This window comes from Lissotriton vulgaris, chromosome 10 (assembly GCF_964263255.1).
Source record: "Lissotriton vulgaris chromosome 10, aLisVul1.2, whole genome shotgun sequence".
Lineage (NCBI taxonomy): Eukaryota > Metazoa > Chordata > Amphibia > Caudata > Salamandridae > Lissotriton > Lissotriton vulgaris.
Window position 1 is genome coordinate 196,448,173 of NC_141698.1, and position 20,475 is coordinate 196,468,647.

At 50.5% G+C, this 20,475-nt stretch overlaps 1 protein-coding gene across 1 annotated transcript in view; it reads left to right on the forward strand.

The window, feature by feature from the left end:
* SMG1 (SMG1 nonsense mediated mRNA decay associated PI3K related kinase) overlaps window positions 1-20,475 on the forward strand; it is a 1,828,328-nt gene that overhangs the window by 1,060,650 nt on the left and 747,203 nt on the right. The window contains exon 37 of the mRNA XM_086940872.1: window positions 20,172-20,392. Within this exon, the coding sequence (XP_086796998.1) occupies window positions 20,172-20,392 (221 nt within the window). The remainder of the gene's footprint in view (window positions 1-20,171; window positions 20,393-20,475) is intronic.

Below are 20,475 nucleotides of genomic sequence, written 5' to 3' on the forward strand. Positions count from 1 at the left end.
GGAGTGCGGTGCTTCGGCCTCTCCGACCTTGCCTTTGGTTCCTCTGCTGTCAGTGTACGGGCCTCTTCAGCCTTCTTCTCCCTCCTACATCCTATTGGGGTTGGTGGAGGTCCGCTTTAGGGGGTTCCCATTGCCTGGCAGGGACAAGGTTCTACCTGGTCCACAGGTCTGGTTTCCTGTGGGGTCTTCTGTTCTGTATTGGCTGGTGGGGTCCTTTCGCAAACCCTCCTAGGGGATATTGCTAGGGTATCTATTCTACGTGAAGGAATCTGTGGCTAGTAGTCTCTTTCAAATGACTGAGTTACTTACCTTCAGTAACAATGTATCTGGTAGAGACAATTCTAGCCGCAGATTCCTTCACAGCCCACCCTTCCTTCCCTATTCTGCGAGGACCCTTGGGTTGGTCTTCCGTACTCGCCTCCCAGTGGGGGGCTGTATCTCCTGTGAGTGCCTTCCTTGTTCTTGACGGGTGGCTTTGTCTGGGAGCGGTTCATTCCTCGTTTGTTCTTGAGGATGGGGTACCGGTGCCCTGCTGCTCTGGTTACTCCAGGTTTGGGAGGGATTGCTCTCAATCCCTGTCCTCCCTCCCCTTCCTTCCATTGCTGTCTCTGATTAAGGGTCATCTGGTCATGTCTTGCCTTTGTCCCTTGTGGGTGGTTGCCCTCTATGTTGGGGTGGCTTGGAGGTTTGTTGTCCCCGTCTGTATTGGTACTGGTCCCCTTCCTTGTTCAGGATGGCGTGGTAGGTTTCCTATGTGTACCATGACTTTTTCGCATGTTCCTTGCCTCCGGGGCCCAGGGGTGGGATGCTGTCTATGTGCTGGCAGGGTGGTTGCGCAGGGCTCTGCTTGTTTTTTTTCTTCTTTCCCTGCCTTGGGTTCTGCGGTGTTGACACTACTGTGGGTGGTGGTCTTAGTCACCGTTTCTTTCCAATTTTTCTGCTCATCGCACACTGTTCCCATGCTTCCACAGTTTATCTGGTGGTTCCTCGTTGTGGTGCGGAAAAGCTTTCAGAAGAAAACTGACGGAGGCGCGCCGCGCCGGGACGGGTCTTATGTGACCTTGCTGACCTCACGTGTGCAGACTACGCCTGGGCAGAGTGGCGTGATGGCGCGCTGGGATGCTGTGGCAAAAAAGTTTCCGGATCCAGTCTCACGCCTGGGAGTAATTCTTCGTGAAGCATCTGCGGCTAAAATAGTCTCTACCAGATACATACTTACCAAAGGTAAGTAACTCGTACAACGGTGCCAACGTGATACCCAGATCCTCCAAATTCGAATCCTTCCTTGGGTTTCCCCGCTGTGGATTCCTCGATGACACCTGCAGTTTCTGTTTACAGGCCCCCTCTAATGCGACTGCTCCTGGTAAGAAAAACCCGGCACCTAAGGACACCTCTGCACCCATCACCCCTGGCCCCCGTGGAGGAGAGGACAAAAGGTGCCCTCACGTCCCTGAACGTAGTGAGGCTTGATGCCCCCCACTTTTTCTGAGTTCCCAGTCAAAGCCTGCAGCCTCTTTTCGCGAAGACCAATCCCTTTTGACTTCCATTAGCACCCGACGCTGTTTCTCACCTCTGCACCTGGCCGCCCTAGTGCTGCCGCTGGTAGTGTCTGGCTGGTGGAGCCATGGACCTTGCCCTCCACTCACCTGAAGTCCCAGAGATTGCTCTCATAAGTCGCTGTACTGTTAGGGAATCCAGTACTTGTTTTTCCGCCTAGAGGATAACATTGCAGCTTCTGAAAAATGCACAGTTGACCTTGTAAATCCAAAAGTATTTCTATTGAAAAATGTACTTAACTTTTTGCGTCTCCACCCCCCCAAATGCCCTTGATTCAAGGGGTTCTCAAAAATGTTTGCCAACAATGGACCCATGTCAGTCACATTTCCTGGATTGGCCATGAAGGTTGTGGTATGCAGATCTCCTGAGCTACTCCATGTGTCTCCCACTACAGCTTCCAATCGAGACAGACTTTTTCTCCTTGTCTTGAGGAAATGCTTCTCCACCCCATTTTCTGAGGCCTTCACCTACATACTTGGAGATTTAGCGGTGACATCTGAATTTTTTTTGGCTTCCACCGAATGTCGTAGACTTTTTCTTATCAGCCTTTCGCCCCCTCTGCCAAATCTGCTTACTGGAGCATATGGCGTTACTATGCTGCATGGTGTGCCACCAGCAATGTGGACCCCTTGCCGGTCAAGCTGTCTCAGGTCCTGAAATGCACACTTTCTCTTGCTTAGAGGTGTTTTGCAATACGGATTGTTGACTGGAAATTTAGCTGGAATGTATGACCGTATCATGAATGCATTAGGACGCATGCTTTCCAAATACAGTCTTTTGTATGAACGCGTCTTTAGGACACGTGTTCAGCGCGCACGTTGTTTTAACGATGTGCTTTAGGGGAGTGCTGGATGTTGGACTAGTTTACTATTCCAACTCCAGTCTGCGGAACCGTAGGTGGAAGGTGGTGGACTTTATATCCAACACAAATCCACCAACGTGCCCCCCTAAAAGCAAGTTGCTGTTATGACTTGCGTGCTGAATGAATGCGTGATAATGCCGGGTTTGTTTTATTGCCGGCGCTGTGTTGGCACAGCGTGATTCCGTCTTCGTCCTTTCCCATGTAGCTGCCTTGTATGCGTTTCTCTTTCTGCCAGACCAGCCATCCTTTTTCAACTGCCCTAATGTTTTGCATTTTTTTAAGCTTTTGATGAACATGTATCCTCCAACCCCCTTTGTTAGCGTCAATGGGACCTTACATTAGTCTCAACTTAAATTATGGGGAACCTGTGCCCCTACTTAGTTGTCCCCAAAGGAAAACATCTGCATCTGATGGAAACCCTCAAGCTGCAGATTCCTTACCTTTGATTATCCCCAGGCATCAGACTGGATCCGTAAGATTTTCGAGCAGTACCACTGTGCCGGAAGGTGGTGGTGTTTTGTTTAGTACCTATATAGGTTCCACCTCAGTGCACTGACGTCCTTTCTTTCCTTTCTGCACCAGATAGCGTTAATCTGGATTGAGCTATCCCTCAGTCTACTGGCCTTTTTTGCCTTTTGTTTACCTTTTTTTCTGAGATTTTCCTCCTGGTGTGAGAAGTTCACCTAAGAAGCCCCATAGGAGGCCGGTCACAGGCTAATGTTGGTGATAAACCCCCATTTGATATTATGATGGTATTGTGGTGCCTTGAGCCGGGACATGACTTCAAGGCATGTGCGGACTACACTGCCATGCACCCAAAGGCGCTGAGGAAGCGTTCCTTCAAGCTCATCGCTGCCCGACGTTGGTCGACTCTGACGCTCGAGGTAGAGGTAGGGCCCCAAGAATCCCTCTGGGGAACTAAAGCAGAGCCATCTGCAGCACAGAGACCATCCTCAGCACCCACTCCGCATTCCCCATCATCATCCCCATCATACCAGACTACGACACAGAGCAGGATGGGTGTCGTCCGACACCATGTCCAGTGCTGTCAAAGGTCATCCTCCCAGAAGAGTCAGTGCATTATTTAATGGATAGGCTGTGAGAAGTTGGCCTGATATATGATGCTCACTAGTTCTAGTGATCACCTTGTATCAGTCCGAACAACCCTATGGTGATTGGTTGTAAGTCAACCTTATAGACCAGCTATCCTAATGGTAGCATGGACAAAGCAGTCTTAGGCTAAACTCATTTGGCATGTGAAGCCAGCTGTTTTACCACATATAACCCCTTGAATACCAAATGAAAGGACACCACACAGGTAGTTATGAAAATAAACAAGATATTTATTAACTAACATACACCTCTGAACTCTTTATGAGGTCAGAGGGCTAAGCACATGACAAGACTGTGAGAAGGTGGCCTGATATGCAGTGCTCACTATTCTAGTGAACACTATGTATCAATCCAGCAACCCTTATTGATGATTGGTTGTAAGTCAACCTTATAGACCAGCTATCCTAGTAGCGTGGATACGAGCAGTCTAAGGCTAAAGACTCGAGACGGCGTGTTAAGCCAGCTGTTATACCACATATACCCCTTGAACACCAAGTGAAAGGACACCACACAAGTGTTATGAAAATAAACAGTTATTTATTAAAGATCACAACAGCCCTGTACTCTTTATGAGGACAGGGTACTAAGCACAAACCAAAACTCTTACAAAAATACTTAAGTTAGCACAGTATATACAAATGCCCGAGGGGCACGGAAAACCATATACTAGAAAAGTGGAATGCGAAATTACTAGCAGGTAAGTACAGTACTAATAGCCTTTGGAATCGCTAGGACTTGACTATAGAATCGTTAGATTACTTCTAGGAGACCCAGGGGACTCGGGTGCAGAGTGTGCACTCTCACGCGTGATGCGGGACAAAGTCTATGGTAGCTAGTAATTGCAAAGTTAGTGTTCTCGGGCGAACCCGACCTGGTAGGAAGAAAACGAAAGTAGATTCTGACCCTTGGATAGTGAGGCTATGCTGGGGCACCGAAATGCCGAAGTTACCTAGCCCAGGGGCTGCAGCTGCATAGGACTCAAAAGACGTCGGGAATCCTCGTTGACGGACCAGGAGCCTGGAAGAAAGAAGTTGCTGGCAGGCGACCAGTGAAGAAAGTTCGGTGGATCCAAGCCTGGATCGATGGAAGATGACACCTGAAAGCAGAGGGGACCAAGTTCGAGACTACTAGCCAGTAGTCAGTGGGCACCAGGAGGGCACCGGATGGTAGCCACCTCGACAAGGTGAGTGGGTGATGCTGTGCTCGGAGATCTCACGGACCAGGAGGCGTTGTCGGCGACCAGGAAGGAGGATCGAGCTGTCCCACGAAGATGGAAGCTGTCGGCGTCGCTGGACCCAGGATTGGGCAACAAAGCCTTGGCAAATTCAAGCCCACGCGGTGGACCTAAAATGGCGTCTGGAGTGGACCAGGAGGGTCCGGGGTGCCTCTCTTCAAGAAGGAAGCAAGGGCCAGTCTGGAGCAACCAGACCAGCAGCAGTGATGTCGTCGGGCGTCGTTCAGAAGGCCACAAGCCAGCCGGCTAGTAGCCAAACAACGCGGTGCACAGCAAACAGCAGAAGGGCCCCACGCAGATCGTGGAGATGCAGGGGGGCTGATCTTGGGTGCTGGAGCTGCGCAGGGTCGGGGCTTCTCGGACCCCAAAGCACTCACCCGTGGAGGACACGGTGGGCTTGCAGTAAAGATGTCGTGCAGTCTTGGCGATCGTCGGTCCCTCGAGGTCTCGTCGCACTCACGGTTCTCAGCTGGGCTGTAGAGGTGAGTAGAGGTCAGAGGTGCCAGGGAAGCCGGGTCTCGTCGAGCTGGGTCGTCGGATTCGTGATGAAGGACTTGCAGCAGACCGCAGTGTTCTCTAGGATGGTGCCTGCGGATGCAGGGTGACTACTCCTTAGCCACAAGGGAGAATCTTGAGGAAGAAATCTTGAAGTCCTTTCGCAGAAAGTCGTGTCTTGATTCCAAAGATGATCTAATTTGAACAGGGGGCCCGCTCCCATCTTTATACTAAAAAGGGGGGCTGACCCGGTGACTAGGTCCTGCCTATGGGTGGGGCTAGGTGGGGGGTGGTTACACCCCTCAGCCATGCCGGACTTCCCCAGGCCAGGGGCTGGTGTGCCCCTGGAACTGGTTCAGACCGGCCTATGCGTAGTGAGCACCGGGGTGCCACTCAGCAGTCACCTTCCTGTAAAGCCCTGCCTACCCAGGATACACAAAACCATGTCTGGGACGGTGCTAGCACCGCCCCTGACAGGAAACCCTTTGTCCAGGCTCCCCTCGCTGGAAGGACTCCCAGCTGCAGGGGGTCAGACTCGTGTCTGTGGTGGCAGCATCCATTTTGTGGAGCTGAGGCTTCAGTTAACTTTAACCGGGGTTCACAGTTACATACATGTCGTGTCCCTCTAGAAGGGTGGAATGCTAACCCCGTCGCCAGAATTGGCGAGGGGTTAGTATTCCAATTCGTATGACACCTTACTCGACATGTTTTGATAAAGCAATACCAAAGTTAGCATTTAACCGCGAGGATTATAATGCACTTAAGAGTATATGGTATGCGATATCATGGAACAGCTATTAGGACTTGGTTCCGCAAGCTGCAGACAGGCTCAGCTCATGCCAGAGCACCATCTCACACGATTCCAAGCACTCTGCCTTCAGGATTGTCAAGGCCTGCCATAGGAGTGACTGATAGGAATCTGTGTGTCCATTTTAGGGTTAGGTATAGGCATACTACACCTACAGCAAAGCGTGTTTACACGACTTTGCCCCAGCTGTCATGCAGCCAGTTGTGTCAAATTTAAGAGGCCAGCCAGGGGTGGCATAATACATGCTTCAGCCCCTGGCAGCCGTGGGTACACCCATGCCCTGAGTTACAGGGTCTGATAGGGTGGCCCAGTACCAATTGGAAATGCACCTAGGGTACATGGAATCCATTTTAAAGAGAGAGCAGTAGGCCTGGGGTCCTGATTGGCAGGGCCCCAGGTCGACTATGTCAAAAACCAGCTAAAACACAGGGCAAAAAGTTGGGGGCAACCATAGTCAGGAGGTACCTTCCTACAAAGACTCTTTAGAAAAATACGTTAAGTTGCACGAGTTACAATGTTGCCCTAGGGGCGCAACAAACCATTTACTAAACAAGTGGTATAAGGAAGTCCATTATAGGAATGGAGCTGTCCAGAGGCTGTAGGATCGCTGGGACTACACTACCCTAACTTTAGGTAAGTAATAGGATGCCCACGGGACGCGTGTGCAGAGTGTGAAATCACACGCAAGATGCGTAACAACGTCTATGGACAGTACAGTTCAAGAAAAAGGTGAGTACGGACAATCCTGACTAGATAGGACTAAAACGACTGTGAATCTGGGCACTAGGAGAGTCAAGCTACCCTTGAGCACCGAAATGCTCTCGTTACCTCACCCACGGGCTGCGGGTGCATAGGTGCGAAATGGTGTCGGGTTTCTGCGTTGAAGTCTATGGAGCCTGAAATAAAAGATGCTGCAGGCGACCAGGAGGAAGATGTCTGGTGTGATCCAAGGGTGGGTCAGTGAAGCTGAAGACCTGAAAGCAGAGGGGACAATGTTCAAAGTCACTAGCCAGTGACTGGAGTTGTACCAGGAAGGAACCAGAGGCTGTCATCGCGATCAGGTGAAGAGTGGACCAGGTGGTGTCTTCGACGGTGTTGGATCCGGATTCGGTGTCAACAGGCCTTGGCAAAGGCAACCCACGCGGTGAGTGGAATTGGCGTCTGGTGCGGACCAGGAGGGTCCGGGATGCTTCTCCTTTGCAGGGAAGCAGGGGCCAGTCTGGAGCAACCAGACCAGCGGTGGTTTTGTCGTGGATCGTCGTCTAGGAGGCCACTATCCAGCCGGCAAGTGACTAGACAACGCGTCGAGCAGCAAACAGGCAGAAGGGCCCCACGCAGATCTCGTGGATGCTGGAGGGCTGGTCTTCGGTGCAGGAGCTGCTCGGGGCTGGGGCTTCTCTATCCCCAAAGCACTTAGTCGAGGTTACCTCAGAAGTCGTGCTGGAAGCGAAGTGCAGTTTCTCCAAGATGGCCGGTCCCACGTGTCTCGTCGTACCCACGGATCTCAGCTGTGCTGCAGATGTAGGTAGATGTCGGAGAGGTCTGGGAATCCGGGTCTCGTCGGGCTCTGAAGTCTGGATCCTCAAGGGAAGATGACAAAGTGAAGCTGCTGGACGCTTGATGGTGCCTGCTGGTGCAGGGTGGACACTCCTTGCCCACAAGGGAGATTTCTTCAGTCTTCTGTGGAGCAGAACGTCGAAGTCCAGAATTTCTTCTTGTAAAATCAATTCAGGATAATCTAGTTTGGAATGGGACCAGCTCCTACCTTTATTCTGCTAAAGGGGGCTGTACTATGACTAGGTTCCTCCTATGGGTGGGACCAGGAAGGGGGGTGGTTACACCCCCTATCCTTTGTCCGGTTTCGCGCCAGAGCTGGGGCTGGAGTGCCCCAGCAACTGGTTTGAACCGCTGTTTGCACAGAGGCACCTTGTGTGCAACAGGCATGTCTCATTCCTTTCAGGCCTGTCCTACCTAATACACAAAGTCCTGTCTGGGGTGGTGCTAGCACCTCCCAAGGAAGGAAACCTTTTGTCCAAGCCTCCCTCGCTGGAAGGACTCCCAGCAGCAGGAGGTCAGACTTGTGTCTGGTGGCAGCATCCATTTTGTGATGCTGAGGCTCGAGATTAACTTTAACCGGGGTTCACAGTTAGGTACATGTCGTGTCCCTCTAGAAGGGTGGAATGCTACCCCCGTCGCCAGAATCGGCGAGGGGGGTAGTATTCCAATTCGTATGACACCTTACTCGACATGTTTTGATAATGCTATGCCAAAGTTAGCAATAACCGCGAGGATTATAGTGCACTTAAGAGTATATGGTATAGCGTTATCATGGAAACAGCTAAAGGGCTTGGTTCCGAAAGCTGCAGACAGGCTCAGCTCATGCTAGAGCACCATCTCACATAATTCCAAGCACTCTGCCTCCAGGATTGTTAAGGCCTGCATCTGAAAGAGACACGTTAGTGATAGATTCCTTACCTTAGAATATCCCCAGGCGTCGGACTGGATCCGGAAATTTTTGCGTAGCAATACCCCTGTGCGTCGGTAGGTGTCGTCCGCGGCTCCGCGTCCAGCGTCGTTAGCACCGGAATGACGTTGGCGGAGTACATAGACGGCGCCCATGCGCGCTGACGTCAGTTCTTTTTTCCGCGCCAGCTAGCGCAGATCTGGAGAAGCTCTACCCCTAGTCATTTTTTGACTAAACTTTTGATTATTTCTTTCTTCGAGTCTTTGACTCTATCGGTGCCGGTAGGGATGCCCGGGTTCAAACCCTGTTCGAAGTGCGACCGACTGATGTCGGTTACGGACCCCCATCGCCGATGCCTGAAGTGTTTAGGCCTCGACCACGACGACCGCACCTGCTCCGACTGCCGGACCCTGACGTCTAAAGCTAGGCGGGAGCGGTCCCGCAAGCGACTCGAACTCCGGCAGTCGGCCCCGCGCCTTTCCAAGTCCTGGTCCCACGGGAGGTCGAGGGACCGGTCGCGGGGTCGGAGTCATAGCAGCTCCGGGAGTGGACATCGGTCGTCAGGCTCTAAGTCAGAGGTCTTCAAACTTTTTGATGCCGGGACCCCCCTGTCAAAAAATGTTAGGCGCAAGGACCCCCTCCGACAAAAAGTTGTAGAACTTGGTACTCATCATCATCGACAACCAAAAGCGCCCCCAATTGCCACGGCAAATCATTTCAGTGGAGAAATAGTATTAAACAGTGTTTAGGAAATCAAAGGTTTGTGGGCGACTGTGGTCCTTCACAGGGTGAGGGTCAGAAGAGAGGTTGTGAAAGGTAGCAAAACACACTTGTCTAGAGACGGAAGCCAAAAGACAACAGTTGTTTCTTTTTTGTGGGTGAAGTTCATTGTACCCAGAGTCCAGTAATCTAACAGACAGGTAAACTAGATCATTCAAGATCACACAGGCAGTCGGCGAGGAGCTGAATCACCTCCAAATTAGCACACACAGAGAATCTGTCAGAGCATGGCCTTGACATGAGACAGACAGCTGTTTACCGCATGCCATTGTCTCCTCCTTCTCCCTTCCCTGGTACCAGGGTGATTTATGACTATTTATTGCTGACAAACTTATAGGCCAGTCATGGAAAATGATGCCACGAGAGAACAGTTTTGGCACACATCGGTATTCAAAACCACAATGACAACAGTCACATGTACTTAGTTTTAGACACAAAATCTAATTGCAAACAAAATGGCGGATGTGTTCTATATGAACTGATGATCCACAAAGCATTCACTGCTGCAGTGTGTCAAAGATGTTGTATTGTATTGTAATTGCATTTATATAGTGCTTATTACCACAGACGAAGTGTTGAAGCACTTTTTCAGGGAGTAGCACGCTTCACCAGAACCCTTAACGGATTAGTGGTGAATTAGTATAGCGAAAAAGGAAAGTAATTTGAGTGGTGGATATGGTATTATGTTATTTGGATTGAGAAGGGTAGTGGAGGGATGTTTTGGAACTCATAGCAGTAGTAGGAGGCTTGGGATAAGTAAAAGGGAGACGGAGAGGGAAGGGTTTAGAAAGGCTTGTTTTGGGGAGGTCAGAATAGTAAAAGAGGTATGAACAAGTTAAGAATGAACTACATGGATATTTCTAGAGTTAGTGCTTTGCCACGTTTGCCGACTAATGCTATGATTTTACTCATGAGAAGATACGTATGCATTGAAACTGCAGTTGTATCTACATGGTTGACAAAATGTTTTGACATATTTTTATGTTTTGCTGTATTACTGCAAATAGTACTTCCATTGCTTGTCATTTATAGAAGCTTTCTTAATACATTTGAACTACACAATTTAAAATACTCCATGTTTTTGAATCTTGTTTCTTTGCAAAACACATGAATAAAACGTAATTTTGTAATTACAAATGTCGTCATTTTTCTAATGTGTATTGCACCAATATCTTTAAAATACATTTCTTTGCAGGACATAATTATCTGTTTCTAACCAGAGCTGAAATTCAGAAGGCCATTAAGGTTTCCATGAGCCCATACTCACCAATCTAGTGATTAGCGAAGTTATAAACACAACCAATGCCCTCCTTTAGGTGGAATTTATAAGTGGGTGGAACACCCTATGAATATTGAGACTGCCTCCGGTGTTAGATCGAAACCTAGACAGTTGGCCCAGTATATATAAGAACCTGCTGCTAATAGATGAGAACTGGGAAAGTACATAGAATGTGGATCCAGTCTACATAGCCTTGACATCAGGGACATGAATTTGTGATCTCTTGTTTACATTTATGAAGATATACAAGGATATTATAGATCAGTCATTGGCTGCAGGTTTCTGCAATTTGCATCACGTACCATTTTAAGAGTGTGATTACAAGCTTCATTCCAAATTGCAGAGTTAATTTCAAGGACTGCTTCCTTTTCCCGTGCCTTTAACATTCTCTCTTTTCTCTGCAACATCTGCACTAATATTTCATTGCACCTCCTAGTGAATTTAATAAACGTTAATTTACCTATTTAAAAAATACTACTACATGTAATAAAAAGACATGAGACGCTATTGAGGCCACCAGTCTTATATATTGTGAATATTTACTATTTAGAACTTTTTGACAACAAAAAAAAAAAAGTTGTCCTCAGATGAACTCTCCCAGACAGTTTTTAAATGATTCCTCCACGTGATAACGTTTTTGGTACTACCAAAACCACCAAATCAAGAAAGGTGCAATCATGGATGCTTTACTCATAAACAAATAATCATCGCTTTTTCTTGGAAAGTGTGGCAACTCTAGTTGGACAAAGGCATCATATTAATCTGCTGCTACAAGAATAAAAACAGAAAGAACACGAAAAATAAACATTTCAACGTCAAACAAATGAATATGAAGCTGCTGTTACAAAAACAGAAAGTACACCGAAAATTAACACCATTCCATAGTCATGAAAATGAACCGGAGACTTTTTCCTGTCCCCCACCCCCTACCCACATGGCTCAATCAAGGAAACAGATCAGAATCTGTGTGTGTGTTTTTGCGTGCAAGATAGATTCAGTGCATGTCATCTGCAGCTGAAAAGCCAGGGCATCGGGGATGAGGAGGGGGATTACTTAATTATTCCTGGAAGCTTCGGGTTACCTTGGAAACCAGCCCGGAGGCAGCAATGAGCCACGAAGAGGAGTTTTAAAAAAAGAACACGAGGTGAAAGCTGCCAGGGTCAAGAAAGACAACTGGATCCAGTGAAAGGCAGCAGTGACGGCGCAGAACTCAGTGGAAATAAAGCCTGCATTGCGAGGGTTCTGGTCCATCTTTATGTACAAAGTTCGCGGGCATTTCCTGATGTGTATGCTGCAGTCTCTCTGATTGGAGGACAGGTATTGGTGACGTATCCACATTTTGATTGGCTTATTTTTTCCTGTCCTGCAATCAGATAGGCTCCAGAGATGTAATTCGTTCGAATCCAAAACGAAACGTAAACGTTTTGGATTCGAGGCAGCAGTGAGGCAGGTGAATGCGCGACCCCCTTCCAATGACCCCACGACCCCCCTGGGGGTCGCGCCCCATAGATTGAAGACCTATGCTCTAAGTCCTCAGGTAAGAGGCATGAGAGGTCGGAGCGATGTCATCGATCCTCCGACCCACCCCGACGCTCGCACGACGCAGCCGGGGGTTCGGGTGACACCGCCCATGTGGCTCCGAGGGAGTCTCAAGCGTCGCCGCCTGCCCCACACCTTCGGGTCCCTGGGCACGGCGCGACGCCGGAGATCGAGCGGTACCTCATGGCCATGAGGACCCTCCCTCCTCAGCCGGGTTCCATGGCGCCTCCAGGCCCAACGGTCCCGTCTGGAGGCCCTAGCGGGTCAGGCGCTTCGACGCCGTCGGGTGCTTCGGCCCCAACGCCGCCGGCGACTTAGGTTCTGGCACTACAGGACCTCACTGGATCCGCTTCCGGATCCGGGTCGTCGCCGGTCGACCTCACCGGCGCCGACCCCACGGGTGTCTCCCCCGGCGCCCACTGTGAACACCGTCCCCAATGTTCCCTCCGGTCCAACTCTGGCGCCGATGGGCGCCGCTTCCGACGCCCTTTGAAGATTTTTATTTCCATGAGGAGGCCCCGTCTGTTAATCCTGCTTTACAGGAAACGGGTGATGAGGAAGATTGGGAGGGGTCTGAGGACCCTCTGGCACTGGAGTGCAAGTCTCAACAGGACTGGACATATGAGCTTGGGGAGGCCAGTGGTATTGATCTCTTCGCCAGACACTGGATTTGTCTCCCCTTTGACCCTGGCTTCGGAGGAGGGGTCTACATATAGTGTAGTATTGATGAGGCGGCCAAGGCCTTAAACCTTGAGCTCCCCGTCGCGGCCGTGAGGACTAACCTCCTCACTGAGGTCCTCAAACCGCAGACAAGCTCCAGCGAGCCTCTGCTGCCGTTCAATGAGGCCTTATGTGACGTTCTTGTGGGCACTTGGTCCAAGCCTGCCACAGGTCCGCCTGTGGATAGGAATGTGGCCAGAAGCTACCACCCGGCCCCGGGCGACCCTTGCTTTTTGTCCACCCATCCCACCCCCGAGAGCCTGGTTATCCAGGCCTCCCCTTCCCAGACAGCATTCCCGTCGGCTACGCCCGATCGGGAATCCAAGAGATATGAGCGGTTCGGGAAGAAGGTGTTCTTTTCCCTAAGCTTAGGGCTGCGGTCTGTCAATGCCGCCTGTCTCCCTGTGGGACGCGGTTGCGGACGTGCTGCCACAGTGTCCGGAGGAGGTCCGGGCTAAACTCGCCCAAACCCTTGTGTAGGGCCGAGATGCAGAGCGGTATTCCATCCGGTGTGGGCTGGATACCACGGACTCACTGGGCAGGGCGATGGCAACGACGGTGGCGGCTTGACGCCACCCCTGGTTGAGGTGCGCCAACTTTTCGGCCGATGTCCAGGCCACACTTCTGGACATGCCGTTTGATGGCCGTCGCCTCTTTGGCGACAAGGCAGACCATGCGGTTGAGCATTTTAAGGACTCCATGGCTACGGCCAAGTCCTTGGGCCTCTCGGCCACACGCCAGCAATCGGGTGCCTTTCGCTTCTTTCGTGGCCTAGGAAGGGGCGCCCCCACACGTGCTGCCAGCCACGCGCCGCAGAATGTTCAACAGCGCGATGGCGGTCGTGGAAACCGCCGTGGCGGCAGTCTAGGACAACGGCGAGGCCAGTCCACACCACCCTCCGCAGCACCCGCCTCAAAACCTTCCGAGTTTTCAGGCCCATGTGACGCCAGTGGGGGGGCTAGGGTTCGCCATCAACACTCACTGGCGCACTGTCACTTCGGACAGGTGGGTGCTGCAGATCGTCCGAAGGGGCTACTCCCTCCCCTTCGAGACGACCCCTCAAGCCATGCCACCGCAACACCACCACGTATCGGGGGATCATTTGCGGCTTCTGCAGGAGGAAGTTTCGGCCCTCTTGGCCAAGGGGGCCATCGAGCGCGTTCCTGGGCGAGAAGTAGTATGTGGTTGCTACTCCCACTACTTTCTGATACCCAAGAAGGGCAAAGGGGGCCTACGCCATATCTTGGATCTACGGAACGTCAACGGCTTCCTCCGGAAGGAGAAGTTCAAAATGCTGACTCTGGCTCAGGTCTTAGCTGCCCTAGACCCAGGAGACTGGATGGTAGCGTTGGACTTGCAGGACGCTTATTTCCACATCCCCGTCCTGCCGGTCCACCGGCGCTATCTGCGGTTCATGGTGGGACACAAGCACTTTCAGTTTACCGTGCTCCCCTACCAGCACCCCACGGGTGTTCACCAAGGTGATGGCGGTGGTCGCAGCTCATCTGCGCAGGTTAGGGGTTTCAGTCTTCCCCTACCTCGACGACTGGTTGTTGAAGGCGGGTTCACCCCAGACAGTCGTCAGCCACCTCCAGACAACGGCAGACCTCTTGCACCAGCTGGGGTTCTCCATCAATGTGCCGAAGTCACACCTGTGCCCCTCTCAGAAGCTCCTTTTCATCGGAGCGGTTCTCGACTTGGCGCAGTTTCGGGTTTACCCACCCGAACAGCGGGTTCGGGATATACAGGCTCTGATTCCAATCTTTCAACCTTTATCCCGAGTTTCGGTCAGGTTGACACTGCGGCTTCTGGGGCTGATGGCTTCCTGCATCCTTCTGGTGCATCAGGCCCGTTGGCGGATGCGGGCTCTGCAGTGGGACCTGAAGTTTCAGTGGGCCCAGCATCAGGGCAACCTGTCCGACCATGTCCTGATCTCAGAGGGCACTGCGAGACCGCTGCAGTGGTGGCTCACGGACCGCGATTGGGTAAGCGGCAGATCCCTCTCCCTTCCCCAACCGGAGCACGTAGTTGTGACGGACGCGTCCCTCCAGGGCTGGGGAGGCCACATGGGAGAGGCGGAGATCAGAGGCCTCTGGTCTCCGGCGGAGTCCCGGCTCCATATCAACCTTTTGGAGCTACGGGCGATTCGTCTAGCACTGAAGGCATTCCTCCGCTCTGTCCGGGGGAGTGTAGTGCAGGTGTTCACGGACAACACCACCGCCATGTGGTACTGCAACAAACAGGGCTGGGTGGGGTCGTGGACCCTCTGCCATGAGGCTCTGCGCCTCTGGCAATGGCTGGAACATCAGGGCGTGACCCTGGTGGTTCAACACCTGGCAGGTTCTCTGAACGCCAGGGCGGACGAACTCAGCCGCCGGTGCATGATGGATCACGAATGGCATCTGAACTCGTAAGTGGCGCAAGGTCTCTTTCTGCAGTGGGGAGAGCCTTGGTTAGATCTATTCGCCACCGAAGAGAACGCGCAATGTCATCAGTTCTGCGCTTTGGAATTTCCAAGGCGGCACTCGCTCGGAGACGCTTTTCATCTCGAGTGGAGTTGCGGTCTGTTGTATGCCTTTCCGCCTATACCACTTCTGCCCAGAGTGCTGAAGAAGATCAAGCGCGACCGGGCACAAGTCATCCTTGTGGTGCCGGACTGGGCATGAAGGTACTGGTATCCCGAGCTACTCAGTATGTCAGTCGATCCCCCGGTTCGTCTGCCTCTTCAGGAGGACCTTCTGTCGCAGCAGCAGGAGACGGTCCTCCACCCGAACCTGTCCAGTCTCCACCTCCATGCTTGGAGATTGAGCGGCGACAGTTGAGGCCATTTGACTTGCCTCCTGAAGTCTGTAACATCATTCTGGCAGCCAGGCGTCCCTCCACAAAGTCGGTATACGCCTGCAGGTGGAACAGATTTGTGGCATGGTGCGCAGCAAAGGCTGTGGATCCTCTCTCTGCCCCTCTTTCTGAGGTTCTTCTCTTCCTTCTTTCTCTTGCCCAGCAGGGCTCTGCTCTGGGCACTATCAAGGGCTAATTTTCTGCTCTTTCAGCCTTTTTGAGGCTGCCTGATCAACCGTCTTTGTTCAAGTCCCCTATTGTTAATCGATTCTTGAAAGGCATCACACATACGTTCCCTCCTGTTCCCTTTGTGATGCCTCAGTGGGACTTGAACTTGGTTCTTACTTTTCTGATGTGCGCTCCCTTCGAGCCACTTCACAATTGTCCTCTCCGCCTTCTTACATTGAAGACTGCCTTCCTGGTAGCCATCACCTCTGCCAGGAGAGTGATTGAGCTCCAGGCTCTATCCTGTAAAGCTCCTCTCCTTTCGGTCCATCTGGATAAGGTTGTGTTGCGGACAAGGCCCTCTTTCCTGCCCAAGGTAGTCACAGCCTTCCACATCGGGCAATCCATCACCTTGCCCACCTTCTTTCCGCCTCCGCATCCCTCAAGAGAGGAAGAGAGGCTCCACCGTCTGGACCCAAAACGTGCGCTCTCTTTCTATCTGGATCGCACACGCCAGTTCCGGGTTTATGACCAACTCTTTGTTGGTTACGTGAGCGCTAAGAAGGGAAAAGCGGTACACAAGCGGACCATCTCGCGGTGGATCATATTGTGTATCCAGGCGTGTTACGCCTTGGCTAAGAAGGAACCCCCTGTTGGGTTGAGGGGTCATTCCACTCGAGCCACTGCTACTACCACTGCCTTGGGCCGAGGAGTGCCCTTGCTGGACATTTGCCAGGCAGCTACATGGGCCTCGCTGCACACGTTTGCAAGACATTATTGCCTGGACAGCCAAGTCCGGTGAGATGGCTTCTTTGGCCGTTCCGTCTTCCAGGATTTTCTGGTGTGATTATTGGTTCCCAGACCCACCACCGGGGTTGGTATTGCTGGAGTATCTATTCTAAGGTAAGAAATCTATCACTAACGTGTCTTTCAGATGTACAAGTTACTACTTGCTTAACGATATATCTGTAAGAGACATTAGTTAGTGATAGATTTCTTACCGACCCACCCATCTTCCCCGTTCTGCGAACCGATATCTAGGTTTAAGGTCATCCCCCTTTCAGGGCCCTAGTTTCAAGGCACCAGTGTTGGTTTTTGGCATAGCTCTACGTTTCTGGCGCGGAAAAGCTGTGTCTAAGAACTGACGTCAGCACGCGGAGGCGGCGCCTAAATACTCCGACGACTTCATCATGGCGGCGACGACGGACGCGGAGCCGCAGACGACGCCTACCGACGCGCAAGGGTACTGCTACGCAAACATTTCCGGATCCAGTTTGACTCCTGGGGATATTCTAATGTAAGGAATCTATCACTAACTAATGTCTCTTACAGATATATCGTTACACAAGTAGTAACTTGTGCTTCTGGTAGATACAGTATCTGCCTGTGGATTCCTCACTGACCCACCCTCCTCCCCGTTGTCCACTGCTATACCGGAGTATATGTAGTTTTATATTTATATTTGTGTATATAATGGGATAATTATGCCTTTGCTGCTCACTATGTGTGCTGTTTTGATTTGTATGTACTTTGTGCACTGTATATTTGTATATCTGTCATTGGTCTGTACGGGTGCCTCAAAGGCACGGAAAAAAGGGCGGAACTGATGTCATCACGCCGACGTAGGCCTAATAAGGAGTCGGAGACGTCAGACGGAGTCACGCGTGATGCCGTGCTCCTATGACGTCGTCCACGCCGGCGTGCTACGAAGAATTTTCCGAACTTTGCTGACGCAAGGGGGATATTCACAAGGTGAGGAATCCACAGGCAGATACTGTATCTACCAGAAAAAGCGTTACCGAAGGTAAGTAACTTCTTCTTTACTACCTCCCCTTTCTTGCTGATAAAGTGAGCTTGTCTCCGTTCGTGAATCAACCTGTCAAAACCAAGACACATTGATTAAAACTCTGAAGCTGTTCGCTTGTTCATGCTGCAAACTACTTCTGCCTTGCTCCAAACCATAAAATAGCATGTAACTTTGATGCTGTTCTCCTGTCCAAGAGGCGCCACCTTGTGTGCTTTCCCTGCCCTAAGATTAAAGCAAGCAAATTGAGTGTTCCCGAGCACCCGAGACTTGAAAATAGCATTCCATCATCACAGTTTAAGTTTTCTACCCAGCTAACAATGTAACCACACGACAAATCATCTTTTTTTATATTGCGTATTGTGGAGGGTGTACAGACATCCTGACAGAGCAGTAAACTAAAAGGAAGAGAGGCTGGCAAACGTGTCGGCAAGCATTGCGGATGGTGATGGATTGAGAATTGAGATCCTTCCGTGGAGGGGAAACCGCCTTAATCACCAATCTTTTATATAGACGGTAATAAACAACAAATTTTTACAACGACCTATTTCGCTGTTCATGTAGTCGTTATTCATGTAAGCCGTGATTTCATCAAGTCGTTGTTCAGGAAAGGTCGTTGTTAAAATTCGTTGTTTAGTACCGTCGTTGTAAAAGATTTGTGATTAAGGCTGTTTCCCCTTTTTTGCTATGGTGGTGCGCAGGGCTGCGTAGATCCTGGACCTTAACCTGCCTTTATTAGCAGTCCAAACTAATGTTTTGATGGAGGTGCTTCAGCCGGGTGTTTCACCCCTCAGAACATTTGCTCCCATTTATTGAACCCTTATGGACGTCCTACTTATGGGATCCTGTGAATAGGACGATTGCCCTCGCACCAACGCCATGCTTTGGAGGATCCCAGCTTCCTTTCCCAGCACCTCACCCCGGAGAGCTTGATGGTCCAAGCCTCCTGCATGCCGCATTCACCCTGGCGAATTCCCTACCACTCCACCTGATAGATGGAGTGGTAGGGAACTCAAGAGGTGGATAGGGAATCCAAGAGGCTGGACACCTTCAGTAAGAGAATGTTTTCTTCAACCAGCCTGCATATTGGACCATTATTACCATACTTTTTGGGATTCGGTTGCCCAAGTGCTGCCTATGGACTCTGAGGAGGCCCAGGCAATACACAGGCGGTTGCTAACAGGAGAGATGCAGCAAATTCTCTGTCAGATGTGAACTTGACACAACTCATTCACTAGGCAGAGCGGCTTTGTAGTCTGTCGCATCGCGGCACAATGCCTGCCTGAAAATATCGTGTTTTTCAAGGGATGTTCAGGCTTCCCTCATGGACATGCTCTTTTATGGCTCTAGCCTATTTGGAGAGGAAGCAGATTCAGTGCTCGCGTGCCTCAAGGACAGCAGGACTACAGCCAGGTCCTTGGGGTTGTCTATCGCTCCTCGTCCTCCTTCAATGACTACGGAAGTGGTCTCCAACTACACCCATGCCCTCAGCTTACAGGCTTCCTAGCTTTTTTGTGGCAGAGTGCATGGTTCTCAGTGACCACATGGTACAGGTGGACTGGCGTTCAGGCAGTCCACCACCATCTCGACAGCCACTGCCTCCAAGTCCTTTTAATCCGCTCTCAGACCATGGGCACCCGGTGGCAGGATATCCCATCACCTCCCCTACTGGAGGTCAGTAACATCAGACCATTGTGTACTAGATTGTCCAAAGGGGGTACTCCCTCCCCTTTCTGATACCCACACAGCCCATTCCACCCACGTACGACTGGCTGACTGAGGACCATCTCTCCTTGCCCCGTCAAGAGGTGTAGGCTCTCCTGGCCAAGGGAGTGATAGTGTGGGACGGCATCAGAAGTAGTGTATACCAAATGACAACGTCTCAACAGGTAATGATAAAAAACAAATGCAGAAAGCATGCACAATAGTTGCAAGAATGACGAGACAGGCACTCAATAATGGTTATTGTAACAAATGCACAGAGTTTAGTCTATATTCGAAATAAGGTGAACAAAATCAATGATGGCCCTATATACCAATTGATGTACATGTAACCTGTAAGTACTTGTGCACATGGGTGACCATGAAAAAGTAAGGTGAGCGGCGGAAGTGACAAGTGAGATAGCAGAAAAAAGGTGCAAGGTAAACCTGAATAACAATATATACGAAGACTTTGTTTCTCTCATGGTTTAAATTCATTTACAAGAGGTTATAGGTAAGAGGTAGATTACATGACTGGGTACAAAAGTCCTTTAATCAAGTCATTTAACTGAGAGATACGTTGGCATATGTCGCACACAGGAAAGATTTCCAATATAATTAATCATGTCCAGTAGGGTAGAATATTTTTTTGCTGAGAATTAAACTTGCATCAACTTTATAAATATCCCTAGTTGTGTGTGTCCCTGTTTCCTTTTATTATTTGTGAAATGTAATTTACTCAGAGTAGCTCTCAACTTGTCTTTTTCTGAAATTTTGAAATCTTCAATGGTTCTTTCTCATCTTTTATCTAGGAAACAAACTCTCCTCAGCAATACCCACCTTGCTTGGAAGTATTCAAGGAGAAGAGATGTTGGAAGGTGATGATTGTGATGTGGGAAGTCCTCCAGCTTCTCAAGAAAGCAGCATGGATGATTTGAACAGTGGCTTAAATGAAGACCAAGCAATGATGCAAGACTGCTACAGCAAAATTGTAGACAAATTGTCCTCTGCAAATCCTACAATGGTGTTACAGGTAGAGGCTCAATTTTTAGCCTATTTTCAATCATTCCTCCCTTTACCTTTAGGGTATGTGATTGTTTAGACAGACAGTAATTT